General features: G+C 43.2%; 1 protein-coding gene across 1 annotated transcript in view; it reads left to right on the forward strand.

The window, feature by feature from the left end:
- TBCD (tubulin folding cofactor D) overlaps positions 1-14,357 on the forward strand; it is a 105,933-nt gene that overhangs the window by 41,968 nt on the left and 49,608 nt on the right. The window contains exons 15-16 of the mRNA XM_066200875.1: positions 3,919-4,075; positions 12,777-12,834. Coding sequence (XP_066056972.1) covers positions 3,919-4,075; positions 12,777-12,834 — 215 coding nt within the window. The remainder of the gene's footprint in view (positions 1-3,918; positions 4,076-12,776; positions 12,835-14,357) is intronic.

Here is a 14,357-nt window from a genome sequence, read left to right on the forward strand (position 1 = left end):
GCAGGTCTGTCCTGTGGGCCGGCTGAGATAGCTCCATGGAAAAACCACCACGTGACCCAGATAATTAAAGACTCCTTTAATTCATTACGTAGTGAGAGACTGAAGGGAGGTTGCAGCCGGGCAGACGCAGCCCTCTGCAGTCACGGGGCGCCGAGTGCTGCTCGGGGTTTGTGGAGCTGCCTCTGCCCAGCTGTGGGTGGGCTCAGTGCTGGGGGCCACCAGGAGCTTACAGCAGCTTCAGGGACTCCTCACATCCCTTCTGGGCCTGCAGGAGCTGTGCTGCTCTTCCTCCTTCCCTGGCAAACTCCTAATGAGGTCAGCCCCGGGGGCAGGAATGGCAGAGGAGAGGTCACCCGTGGGCGGTTTTCAGGCGCTTGCCCTTGGGGATGTGATGTCGGAGCATCTCACGGGAACACCGAGAACTTTCCACGGCCCAAAGAGCACACAGCACACCTCCTGGTCCCCACTGGAGGCTTCATCCTCTCCGTGAAACAGCCCTTTAAGAGCGGATTCTGGAGTCAACAGCTTACCTGGAAAATGAGGACAATTCAGAGATGATTGGCAGAATTTTAAGCAAGTTACTTATTTCTTGTAATGGGCCTAACCTGAACTTTCTGGTGTTTGCGTCTGTGTTGATCCAGTAAATATCAGTACAAGAGCCCTAATGAAGTTCCAATTAGGAGCTGCCTCTTTCCAGAGGCCGGGGTGCCTTGGAGCAGTGAGTGGTCTCAAACCTGATTTTCTGTACGTGGGGGAGGCCAGAGTTGTGTTTTTAGGAAACAGCACATTGCAGATGTCTCCACCAGATTTTTTAAGCCTGAGGCTCACAAAGAGGCAGAACCTTCACTTCTGCACTGAGTTGGTTTTCATTGAAGAAAAATTTGAAGGACAAAATCACTGTTCTTTGTGTTGAATAAATAACTAAGTTTAGGTTTCATCATTCACTGATTGTAATGTTTGTAGCTGCTCCTGCTGTGACACTGCACAGTGCACTCTTCAGGATGAGCAAACGTCCACTTTGTAGTACTTTTTCTTATAAAATTCTAAAATAGAAGGGTTTGCAAGGTATTTTTTATGGATTGAAACAGCTTCTGTGACTAAACAGTCCCAATAAAAACACAATGCTTGTCAAAGATAACATTGACTTAATCTGTTTTAAGTCGCGTATTTTAGTTTGAAACTAAATTTAGACAATCCTTATTTAACCCCAGATCAATGAAAATCTGTTTTCAATTAAATAAGGTCGACTTGACATTTTGCAGTTTTCTTGCGGAGACAAGGCCTAGGGCTGAGGAACAGGTTTTTGTTGTTTTTTTAACTGCTGTATTTGTGTATTTTATATGATAAACATTGCACTAAATGAAAAAAAAATATTACAGTGTGGAGTTAAAGGGACAAAGGGCTCTGGACAGCACAGGTTATAGTCGAGGCTGGTGTTAAGTATGTTTCTAATGGAATAATGTAAAGAATCTTAAATACATTGAATCCTTCAGTATCCAATGTCTCCCACAAGCTCCTTCACCAGACTTCCATTGTCTCTCACCTGCTCTGAGCACCTGACTGTGTAAAATCTGTGTTTAAAAAGCAGAATATCTCTGCAACCTGTCTTCAGTACGAGTAAAAAAAAAAAAAAAAAAAAAAAAAAAACCCAACCCAGCCCTGTTGTTTGCAATGCCAGAAGTTGTTTCTTTATTTTCCAAGGCTTGAGCACAGGGCTGTGCTGCAACTGCAGTGACGCTCTTGGGCATGGCAGGGTGGGGTGAGGCAGGTGCTTATTGATACCTTCAGGCTACAGGTAAAGGTGACTGTGTTTTCTTGAGCATTCACAGACCTGCACAGGTGGATTTTGTTTTAATAATCACCTTGAGAGTAGACACCATTTATCCTCTAGTTTTGGTGGCACCCTTTTTGTAAAAAAGGTAGATCTGTGAAAGAAATGGGAACTTGTAAAATTAAAGCTGAACTTTTAAAGTTATACCTGTAAAGTTAATGATCAGTTCAGATCTTCTCCTTGCTAGATCTTCCAGCCTCCTACTTTTCAATGAAAGAGGCATGTTCAGAATCTCAAAAATCAAAGAATTTTGTCCCCGCCCTACCAAACTAAAGTAAGTTTCTTCTGGAAGACTTCTTTCATAAAGTTTTTGGATTTTTGAATCTGTGATTTTTTTGGGTAAAGTGATTTTAGCTTAAGATTTGACACAGTATTTGAGGAACTCCAGAGCAAGAAGTTAAACCTGGAATTTTGGGCACTGTTTCCTTTGGGTTTTTATAACTCTTAAAAACCAACAGGAAGTGTGATGCTGGACCTGCTTTTCTAAACATGCACACACCTGTGTCAGGAGCAGTTTGTATTCATCATGTCCCATTACAGTTCACCAGTAAATATTCAGCCAGTGATAGCACAAAACTTCCAGATGCCCCCTAGGTCACTATTTCTTTTATTGTTCTTGTGTTTGTAATTACTAGTGCTGCACACCTCACCTTGTTTCCCCCGTTAGTCTCGCCCCCGCAGTGCCCACTGTTGTTTCCTTCCTTTTCTGTGTCTCCAGACTCTGCAGTCACACAGAGCAGTTCTGGGAGTCCCAGATGTAGGAGAAGAGCTCAGAGAGATGTGAGAGCTCGAGTTGCCCTGGCCAACAGAGCCTGGAGCATCACCACTGACCCTGACAAACTGGTGCTGTGCCCAGCCTTTGGGACGTTAAACTGCAAAAATACATTTTTTCTTTCACTGAGACGATCCAAACGCGAGGAGCAGCTGGAGGGGCCTCCTTTCCCCTTTTCCTTCCCTGCACAGAGGTGGGAGTGTGCTCACAGCTGTCAGAAGGAGCTGGAGTGGTCACTTGCACTGAGGGAAATGTGCTGCAGCTTTGTAAAATTGCCTGTGGCGCCTGCTGGAGTGTTCCTGTGGAACCAGCAAATTCCATTTTTCTCATCAGTTGATGCAGCAATTTTCAAAACAAGCTAGGCAGCATTTTTAAATACTTTCATTGCAGTTTCTTAGGAACTGGGAAATGTCTGGCAATCCATTCATCTCTGCTGTATTCTTGTTCCAGAATTGGGATTTTTTTTTCTCCCCTGTAGTGTTGATGCTCCTATTAGCCAAATCTCACCCATCCCTATATCCCTGTATCTACTGCTTGATTTTCTCCAGCAGCTTAAAATGAATTTAAACAGCCTTTTAACACTTCACTTCTCCAGTCATGGTATCTATCTTTTTGTTTAAAGCAGCAGTACACAGTGATGAACAGCACACGGAAGTTTTAATTATTTTGTGATTATATCCACTCAAGGATATCCAGGCACAGATTGCTAATGAAATACAGCTCAGTGATCCCATTTCTTGTTAATGGGATCACTTTGTGACAAGTATTTTCTAAGGAAAAGAGATGCATTTGATAGATTTGGTACAAGAAAGAAAACGGAGAGAGAAAATGTTTCTTTTTTTTAAGAGGCTGTTGTTTCTGCAGACATTATTCATTTAATACAGTTGTGCCATCTAGAGAGAGATGTATTCAGATTTGCTATCTGGATGTGCAGACACCAAATGAAGGCCCTCCGGGGAGCCCTGCATTCATAGTTCTTGAACTGTGGCAATGCGTTCCTAGAACGGTGGAAAAGAATTATCCTTACATGTTTTGGAAGCTCTTTTATCTGCAGGAAAATGTTACTGATTCCTGCGTGTAGTGACTGGACGAGGGGGAATGGATTTAAACTAAAGGAGAGTAGGTTTAGATATCAGGAAGAAACTCTTCCCTGTGAGGGTGGGGAGGCCCTGGCACAGAGAAGCTGTGGCTGCCCCTGGATCTCTGGAAGTGTCCAAGGCCAGGTTGGGCAGGGCTTGGAGCACCCTGGGACAGCGGAAGGAGATGGCCTTGGAGGTGCTAATTGCTGCCTTGTGTGGGTTTTTCCCTGTACCAGTGGTCCCTGTGATGCTGAAGGCGCTGACGTACGACGAGAAGCGGGGCGCGTGCAGCGTGGGCTCCAACGTCAGGGACGCCGCCTGTTACGTGTGCTGGGCCTTCGCCCGCGCCTACGAGCCCGCCGAGCTCATCCCCTTCATCAACCACATCTCCAGGTAAGCTCTGCCACCAGGAGACTCGCACGGGTCACTCTTTACGTCTATTAAAACATACGTGTTTGCTAAAATATATGCCGAATAGCTTAGAAGTCAAGAACGGCATACAAGTGCGATGGCGGTGATGTGAACTAAAGTATCGAAGTATTTCCTTGTTGTGTGATGACTTTACTTCCCTCTGTTCACCTGTTTTTCAAGGGGAAACCCAAAGAAAGTCACTGTAAGAGAAATCAGTGGAGGCTTTGGCAGAGTGTCGTCTTTTGTCTGCCTGATCCACCTTCTCTGTGGGGAGCTCCGTGGCATCAGCTCACGGAGTTTAAGGAGAGAAGATTTGGAACCTTAGTTCAGTAGAGGTAGAAAGAAACCATTCTAAAATGGAGGAGTTGCTTTATGGAGTCATAAAGGGCTGGAAATATTAGGAGAAAACTTAAGGAAGAGGTTGTTTCTTACTTTTTCAGGTGTGTCTTGTTCCTAAAAATCCAAGGTTGCTGGGACTTCGTCAGATGGGTGTTGTGCAAAGAATAAAGCATATTTTTGTTGACCAGCTTACAGCTTGCAAATTGACCAGGTTAAGTCTAAAAGAATAAAGTACACCTCTGCTCTACTTCTGTACAAATTATAATTTTCCTTCCGAAGTGTTCAAATTCACAGATTATTTTGAATAAAAAAAAAAACCCTACTCCCAGTTTCTGAAAGAGGGAAGAACCTTACATGGTGATACTGAATTCTTTGTAACACAGCAAGTTTAAATAGTGGGGGGTTATTATTACTATGAAGATATTTGAGTTAAAGTTAACAAATACATGAGAGAATTTTTCCTCTTTGGATACCTTGTGATTTTGCAGAGCAGAGTCCAGGATCTCACTCAGCACTGAATGGAAGTGCCTGGTGTAGTTCTTTTTCAATCCATGGTTTCTGTTTCAAAAGACTTTCAGAAGTAAAATTTTTAAGAGATTTCCAAATCTGTGCTGCTGCAATGGTGGACTAGAAGTTGCTGCAACTTTTCACCTAATACTGTTGATAATTTTGCAGATACAAACTGGTTTTACCTTTTTTCTTTTGTCCTGTGTTCTCCCTCCTCCTTGGCTGTGGGATTCTCTCTTTATTCTTTGGTCCTTTTGTTGGCCACACACTGGCTGACATTTTGAGGTTTCTTAACGTGTGACTTGCACTGCAAACACAAAGGTGGCTTGTAACAGTTTCTTGGCACATTTTTAATACAGCCACTGACAGCAGCAACTCAGGCAGCTTTGTCTCCATCAGAAGGGTTTGGATCAGTGGTCATTTAGTATTTTCTTTTTCAAAACAATGGAAAGAAGTTTGGACTATACAGTGATCGGTGGCTCTGGATATCTGCTGTAATTTTTAGGGACTTCCTTGCTTCTAGATTGCTGACAGAACTATTTCAATCTCACCCAAAAAACCAACACTGGGCTACCTACTGAGCTCAGCAGGTTCTCAAAGAATATATGACTGTTTCTTTCGTTTTTAAAAACACTTTAAAGTTCCTTGAGACAGTCTGTAAATTAATCCATTTTTATTCCTGGACACAGTGTCCTGGCTGGTCTCTACTGTTTTTCATCCCTGTAGCTTCATTTCTCTGGTGTTTTTTGAGACTTTGATAAAACCTTCCTGTCTAAGAACCTGCTGCCCAACTTAAGGCCAAGCACCATTTTTCTTCCATTTTTTTCCATAGTAAGCAGACAAGAAGTGCTGGGACATTTTAGTCTTGTTTCTCTCCTAAAGTGTTTCATCTGCACTGGCATAGATTGTAAAAGAGAGGAGTCTGGTAACTCTAAGCTGTGCTAGGGTGTGATGCCATCCAGTGTTTTGGGATAACTTTTGGATAGAGAATATGAAGCTCCAGGATTGCCCTGCTCCACTTTGGCATGCTAGCAACAGTGGCATTTGCCACAGTAAGTTATTAATGTGATATTTTATTTTGAAGGCTCATATTTAATTCACTTCTAGCTGAGTTCATGGTGAATTATATGTAGTATGAAATTCTTAACTGAGGGTACCTGAAGATGTATTTGCACAGTGAAATAATCCCATGAGTACAGTCTTGTATTCTTGTTTTTAATCTAGGCAGCACTAGTGGTAGCACTGAAGGCACTCTGTCACCTGTGACCAGAGTGGTAACAAATGGCTCTGCCAGGGTGGTAACAGCTCTGCAGAGTTACATTTGTGTTCTCACTGCCAGCAAATGTTTAGCCTTGGTATGGCCAGATTTGTCCTGAGGTCTAGTTCAAATCTGGTGATTTTTCTAGGTTTGGCCAGCGCCTTGATGGAAATAAAACCTCTGCTTCCATCCTCTGAGCTGAAAAACTGAAAAGGTTTCTTTAAAGGTCAGTCAAGCTTGTTGCTTGTAGAAACTTAAGAGAGCCCAATTGTGTGTGTTCAAGCCTTCCCTTTATCAGAATTCTGATCTGTTTATCAGAACTTTTCTCCTGCTCATGAGGCTTTGAGCAATCTATTTCATATTTCATTTACTCCTGTCCCCCGCCATACTGCAATGTTGGTCTCCATGGGCTTGATGCAGGTTTACCCTTGTGATTTCTCAGGGTTTGTGGTATTTAGTTTTATGGTCACAAAGCTGTAGGTGGGACCTCTGGAACAGATGTTTATACCAGGAGGTTGTGTTTCTGAAGAAGCGTGTGCCTCTTCTGGAAAACAAATTATTTTCTTTTCGGGAAAGTGTCAAATGACAATATTTGGGATCTCTCTGCCTGTGGTAATAAAACCAATGAGCGCTGTGGCTGTGCCACCTGTGACAACTTCAGTTGTTGGGAATAAATGTATGGGATGGAGACAAACACGGGTTGGAAGTTGAAAATCGCTGATGAACAGCTGTAAGGTGTTGTGGTTTGTAATATCTTAGTTTTCCAACAAAGCTGCAAGGTGTTTTAGCAAGTATTAATGCTCTAAAAGGCTTTACTTAAAAATCTTTGTCCTTACAGTGGCCATTCCTTTTCTAAATCAAGTCTTGAAGGTGGAATTGCCACTCCAAAGAGAAATGGTGGAAAAAAAAACTTCAAATGAGGTATGACACACAGTTTCACCTATTGTGTCAGCAAGCCGATAATTACACACGGCTTTTTTTTAAATCTAGCCTTAGGTGTGTCACTGTTTTACTTTAAGAAGAGTCATACTTCTAGCCACAAGCAAATTGTTGCTACCCTTAAAAAATGCAGCACTCAGCATCTTGAAACAAAGTGCATAATATCCATTGTGAGCTGAATTACACAGCAAAAACATCTGCCTGGGTAAGAATACACAGTATTAGGGACAAAACAGTAAACACCTTCCAAAACTGCGCTGAGTGGTTGCAGGCCTGAACTCCTGGCTTTGCTCAGTGCTGGGAATTGCACAGGATTTATCCTGCACTCAGTGTTCAGCTGCTGGAAGCACATGGGACCCACTTAGGTACCAAAATACATAAACTGCATCCTGCCCTACGTCCCCTTTCCGGCAGTCACAGATTAAAGCACAGGGTGATTTGTAGGGGATTCTTTTTTCCTTTTCTTGTATCATTATGTAGCTGCAAGACGTTGTGTTTTCTGTAGTCAAGGAACATAAATATTTCACTTCGGACCAGTGAGAAATCACTTTAAACTGCATGAAGTCAGATTTTTTGTTTTAGTAAAATTTCTGACAGTGCTTTAAAATAACTCCTTCTCTCCATGTTCACTGTCAGCTGATTCTTCCCTGGTTTTTTATGATGTTCTCTTCAGTGATGAAATTAGCAGAATATTGAAGCTGCAGACTTAGATTGCTGTAGATCATAGATCAGCCCTTCTCTTTCCTTACCTTGCCACTCTTTTAAGAAAAAACAAAAAGAAAGAAAAGAGATAGAGAGCACTTATTGGAAATACGTGCCCGAGAGTATTTCTAATAGCACTTGGTTGTTTCTTTCCACGTCAGTTTTTTTTTTCCACCAGTCCATATTTCAACAAGATACACTTGCTCACATCTGCTTAATGGTTTGTTAAAGTCTAGTTAAACTGGTTTCTGAAACCTTGCCTCATCTATTCAAACTACAAGACCACAAAAAGAAAATTCTTGGCAGCGTAGATGAAACTTCACTTCTTTTGCAGGACAGTGTTGCTCTTTCTTGAGATGCGGACACTGAAGTTGCTGTTCAAGCATATCATTATAAAAGCACTACTTGACTGAGCTTTATTTCTCTCCCAGTCTCTACATGCAGCCTCTCTTTTTAAGCTTACCTATGAGGAAAGTGAAACAGCATTTAATGACTTGGAAATGTGGGTAATTTGATTCCTGCCCCCTTGGGTGTGGAAGTTGCTGTCTGTGAAGTGGCAGGTGCACAGTGGGGAGCTGAACTGTTTTGTTTAAAACCTAAACAAAAAATAAAAAAAGGAAAACACACTTGCACTCTGTAATACAATTAGGGTGATTAAATGGTTGCTGCCCATCTGAACTGTGTGGAGCTGTGCAGGGTGCAGGTTCCTGTGGCTGGTGTCGGGGGTCAGGAGCTGGGATCTTGGGGATCCCTTGGGAGCTGGGATCTGTTGGGATCTGTTGGGATCTGTTGGGATCTGTTGGGATCTGTTGGGATGTGTCTCCGTGCAGCAGAGCACGGGCACATGCTGTGGGTGCAGGGCACGAGGGCAGAGGCAGCCTTGGCTTCCCCGGAGTGCTGCCTGGCTCTGGGAGGGGGGGACAGGCAGGTGTGGCTCAGGATGGATGATGGAGCTCGCTCCAGGGCAGGATTGTCCTGCAGAGCTGGGGAAATCTGAAGCATTGCTTTGAGCTATGTCCTGTACTGTGACGAAATATGGAGACTGGCTTTCTGCTGTTTTGTGCCTGCAGAGGAGAGCTGGGTGCTGAAAGCACTTGGGTAAAGTGACCTCCTGCAGGATATCACAGATTTTCCCCTTTCCCTTCCCTCTCCTTCTTTTCACAGGATTTGTAACTCCTGTTCTAACCATTTTTCTCACTGCCCTTTTCCACGTGTGTATTTCTTACACTTTCACCATTTTTCTTCATGTTTTTGGACTGGAATAACCCACTGAACAGTGTAGGAGGATGGGTGGCCAAGAGGACATGTGAGAGCTCTGTGTGAGCTGGGTTAGAGGGACTGCAAAAGCAGGCAGTGTGGGAATGGGAATGGTCACAGCGTTTCTCCTTCTCCTTGGACCTTCCAGGTAAACTTGGGGAATTAAATCTGAGTCATCTGCAGTGTGGCTGGAGCAGGCCCTTGTGCTTGCCCCTTCCCCTGTGGGGCTCCTGCAGTGGGGTAACACAGCTCCATGGGATAAAGTGAACAGGGGAACTGCTCTGCTCTCCAAAAATAAAAAAAACCCTGAGTGAGATGTGTTTTCATCACCCAGCTCCCTGTGTAGCCCTCCCAGGAGGGCACTGGAATGACAGCAGAGGTGCAGAAGGGGCTGTTTGCAGCAGCAGCGCTCAACAGACCTGAGTCTGACTGGTCTCATCCCCTTTTCTTAACTTGCTTGGATTGTTCAAACCCACTTTGCTTACAGTGGTTTTTGTGCCTTTTCTAATGTACAGCAGGGAGGAGAGTTTGCTGTCCTCTTACCAATTCATCCTTTTTAGGGCTCGGGAGGGAAATTCTGGTTTTATACCAAATAAGCAAGGGGTTTGAGAGTTTATTTTTCTCCTCCACAGCTTCAGGGTGGCAAACTGGAATTGATGGTAGCAGCTTCCCAGGGGATAGCAGGAGGATCAGCTGCTTGTGGCTAGTGGAGACTGGAAGTGCCTGCTACAGGTGGTGAAGGGAATTCAGGGTTATTGCCTGGTACACCTGGTGCTTCTAAGTTGAGGGCAGCTGGTGTTTGTGCTTATTTCTGTGTTCTGATGGCTCTCACCTGGCCTGACCCTGCTCCCTGTTTTTTTCCACCTTGTGAGGAAGGGATTGAGATCCTCATGGGCTGGGCAGTGCTCGCTGACATACTTTGTGTCCTTTTAACTTTCCCTGGAACCAGGTAGGTGAGTCCTCCGGGGAGCGAGGAAGGGGTAATGAGGAAAGAGAGAATTATTAGTTGACTGATAAAATTGCAATTTACTTTTTAAAATCTGTTTGTGTTTATTGTGCACTTAACTGCTGTCGTGCATGCAGGCTCCATATCACTCAAGGAGCCAGGAGAAGTGTTCCACAGGGATTGGAGGGTGCAAAGGTGTTCCACAGGGACTGGAGGGTGCAAAGGAGCCAGGAAAGGTGTTCCACAGGGACTGGAGGGTGCAAAGGAGCCAGGAAAGGTGTTCCACAGGGACTGGAGGGTGCAAAGGAGCCAGGAAAGGTGTTCCACAGGGACTGGAGGGTGCAAAGGAGCCAGGAAAGGTGTTCCACAGGGACTGGAGGGTGCAAAGGAGCCAGGAAAGGTGTTCCACAGGGACTGGAGGGTGCAAAGGAGCCAGGAAAGGTGTTCCACAGGGACTGGAGGGTGCAAAGGAGCCAGGAAAGGTGTTCCACAGGGATTGGAGGGTGCAAAGGAGCCAGGAAAGGTGTTCCACAGGGATTGGAGGGTGCAAAGCCGTCCTCTGCTCCTCCTGGAAGCAGGCAGGTGTGGTGCACTTGAGGCAAGTCAAGACATGATCCTTTGAGTAGCTTAAAAAAATATCCCACTTGGTTTGACATAAACAGTTTCTTTATGTTAGGAAATCCTGGTGCAGTATCACATAAACTCCCACGACAGAGCTGACAGGTGAAGACACTTTAGAGGTGTTTCCACCCTCCATACTAAGCTCAGCCTTGCAGAGGATGTGCCTGCACATCCAAGTGGGAATTAGCCTGAAAAGAGTATTTGTGGAGTTTGATAAATCAGAATACTTCATTAAAAGGCTTAACATGAAACAGTGACTGCACTGTGATTTAGGAATATAACGGAGCAATGACAGAATTCCTGGGGTTTTTATTTTGCTTCACACAGTGTTTGGTTGCAGCCCTGAGTGACATCACAGACAATATGCTGCTTTGCTGGCTTTACTTACCCAGCTTTGTCTTAAGGTAACAGAAGAGTAAGAAAAAATGGAAAAGTACAGTGGGATTGTAAGATGAGCTCTTGTTTGATGCAGCGAGGGCAGCACTCAGGATTCTGAGCTTCTTGGGGTTTTTTTGTGGTTGGGGTTTCTTTTCCCCTCTTCAGAAAAGACCAATATTGAAATACTGCGTAACTGACAAATGACTGTTCTAGCTTCTAGTCTGCATAACCAGAAATGTCAGGCAGAAATTTGCTTCTTTTTTGGTTTCAGGGATCATTTTCCTCCCAATTCCTTTAGTCTTGAAAGTTCTCTAATTAAAATATTTATGAGAGCTAGTCATATCATTAAAACTATATACTTCTTAAGTGTCCTTTTAAAATACTTTTTAAGTCTCTCAGTGTGCCAGAGAATTAGCAAGCGTATGAACAATGTGTATCTGACCCAGCAGATTTTCAACAGTGAGCAGTTTTTCAACATGTGTGCTGCTTCCTGATGGAATGCTTCCTGAACGTTTGCTCTTCCAGGCTCTGTTGTTTGGGTGACCTCCTCTTTCCTCTTGCCTTTGTGGCACGGAGGGGTATTGCTCCTGCAGGCAGCAATAAGAAAGCGTTAACTGTCTTTCCAACACTTCATTGGGGTTTGTTTTCATTGCATTCTGGCTTTCTGTCTCCTGTTTTCCCTAATGGAGATAAACTGAAATTACAGAGGCCAAGCTGACTGTGCATTTCAGAGAATTGGAACAACACAGTATTCATCACTGTAGGGAACTGATAGCCACTACCCAGGGAAGTTTGATATTATCAGTGTAATTAATATCCTTGTGCTGAAGCAAAGCTATCTTGAATTTACTTTTCAGCCCGTATTTATTTCCGGTTTTGCCTGGAGTCAATAAATCATGTAATGAAGAGTTTCAGGGTTTGAAAGGAATAATTTTCTGCTTAAATGATTCTCCTGAAGTGATGTTTATTTGTTGCTGAAGTTAATTGAATGCTGGAGGTGGATTTCTAAAGCTGCAGACTGCGTGTCCTGGGATATATTCTCCCTCTCCTGTGTTGTGTAGCACATCTTTGAACAGCAGTTCTTTTGAGGCAGAAGAATTAACCCCGTGCAGGGTCACCAGACTTCATGCATGAAGAAATTGTTTCATATAATCATCCTTCTGTCTCTACAGGTCACCCTAAAAAACCGCTTTGCGGGGTTACTTTTTTCCAGGATTTGCATATTGTTTGATTTTTTTGTGCCTTACAGGATGTGACTGTTCTTGTGGAGATAACTGCAGGTTTCCATTGCTTCACTTTGTGTTGTGTTTAAGCCTTACACAAGACCTGCTGTGCATTTGGCTATTGAGAAACTGTATTTCCAAGTTTTAATTTAAAATTGCACCAAGTCTCGCATTAGACACAATTATGTCCGGGTTTTAAACCCCTGCTCTGTTTAAAACAGAAAACTTTTCTGTGCGGTAAAACGTGTTTTAAAAATTTGTTTTTGTACTCCATAAATTCCTTTAGTACAGTGGGGTGGCCATTGTGCTGTGGGAGGTCCACAGCAAACTAGAGAAACAAGAAAATGCAAGGTTACTTCAACTCAGATTTTAATTCAGGCTTGTATTTCTAAATAATAAGCTCCTTAGAGGACGTGCTGCCTGTTCTGCTTAGAAGGCTGAATGTTGAAACGATGGCATTGCACATTTCTTTTCATCTATTTGGTACTAATGCTCAATGTTTTGTTTCCTCAGTGCATTGGTTATTGCTGCAGTATTTGATCGTGATGTTAACTGCAGAAGAGCTGCTTCTGTAAGTTTCTACATTCCAGTTCCATGCCTGTTATTTTTTGTTTGTTTTCATTTAATAATTTGTAGACTTAACTACATAGAACTACAATAGAGAAGCAAAATACTACGTTGGGAGCAAAAAAAGTGTTTTGTAAAATCCTTAGAAGTATGGTGTGAATTTAGATGTTAAATTATATAACCCACAGACGCACATCTTGATTTATGGCCACAGTTAACAGTCTGCTGTACTGTTGTCATGATGATCAGGATAAAGTATCTAAGAAAGAATTATTTAGCATTTTTTAGTCACAAGTTCACTGACAAAAGGGTCCCACATCGTACGCAGATATTGGCTCTTTTGCAAGTCCTCAAGCCGGGGAGTTTTGTGAGGTTACGCTTTCCTGATTTTGCATCCTTAATCATGTTACTCTTTAATCATGGTAAGCTGAAAATTTCTAGAATAATCCCTCCCCTTCGAACGTATTTTTAGTTGTTATATAAAACTCTTTCCACAGCATTTGGAATCTTTAAGAGAGTGGCAAATCCATTAGTCAGATGCTGTTGGGCAGCGAATAGATCTGACACCAAGGTGTATTCTGTGGAAACCTTTTGGAGAAAGTATTTATGCTGTTGAAAGTTAAGAGGAGTGTTCTTAAGAGAAGAGAAACGATGGAGAATTACAGATTGCTCTAGTTACAGAATTTGAGGAGGAAGAATGGACATCTTATCTATGAGAATTTAAGTCTGTGTGTTGTAGATATTGAACTTAAAAAAAAAAAAAGTATGAATTGTATCTTTTAACAGATAAACCAAATTATCTTATGCAAATGTAAAAACCTCCACCTTATAACTGTATGAACTCAAACCAGGACCAGAGTGAGTGTCTGCCAGAGAGCCAGATGTCTCTGTTCCTGACAGTAAATGGCACTGTGAACGTGTTGAAAAAAAACCAGTCTTTGCAATATGCGCATTACCAGGCCTGCCTGAGTCTTTGACTGAAATTTTGCAAGCTGATGTGTTTCTGACATCGGGAGGGTTTCTCAGGGATGCCTGGAGAGCATTCTTACTTTTCGTAGCCACACCTCTGCTGGGGTTGGAGCTGCTGAATGAAGCTGCAGCGTAATTGCTGGGGAAGTGAGTCAGTGCTTGAGCAACCCCACCAGAGCTCCTGAAGGTGCTCAGACCAGAGCAAGGCAAGATGCTGCAGATTGCTGAGTAGTGCCAGAACTCTTCCCATACTGTACATCTGGGGAATATCAGCAATGCTGCTTCCCCCAGACTTCAACTCCTGCATTTTAGAAACTGTAGAACTGGCTGTTCTTGGCTAGTTTAAGTCCCTTTGTTCAAATCAATTCCTCAGAGGAATTTCTGCAAAAAGCATTAGGGAGCACAGGTGGAGAAAAGTGAATTATTTGTGTGATCCCTTGGAATTGTTCTCAGAATCAGGGTTTGTGTAGACAACAAGGAGAAATCTTTATAACACGATTGCCACTACAAGTGTGCTGCTTACCTTTGGGGGCTTGATTTAATTGTCCTGTGTGATCA

The sequence above is a fragment of the Chamaea fasciata genome, unplaced genomic scaffold (genome assembly GCF_029207755.1).
Source record: "Chamaea fasciata isolate MVZ Bird 193981 ecotype frontalis unplaced genomic scaffold, bChaFas1.0.hap1 SCAF_19, whole genome shotgun sequence".
In the NCBI taxonomy this organism is placed as follows: Eukaryota; Metazoa; Chordata; class Aves; order Passeriformes; family Sylviidae; genus Chamaea; species Chamaea fasciata.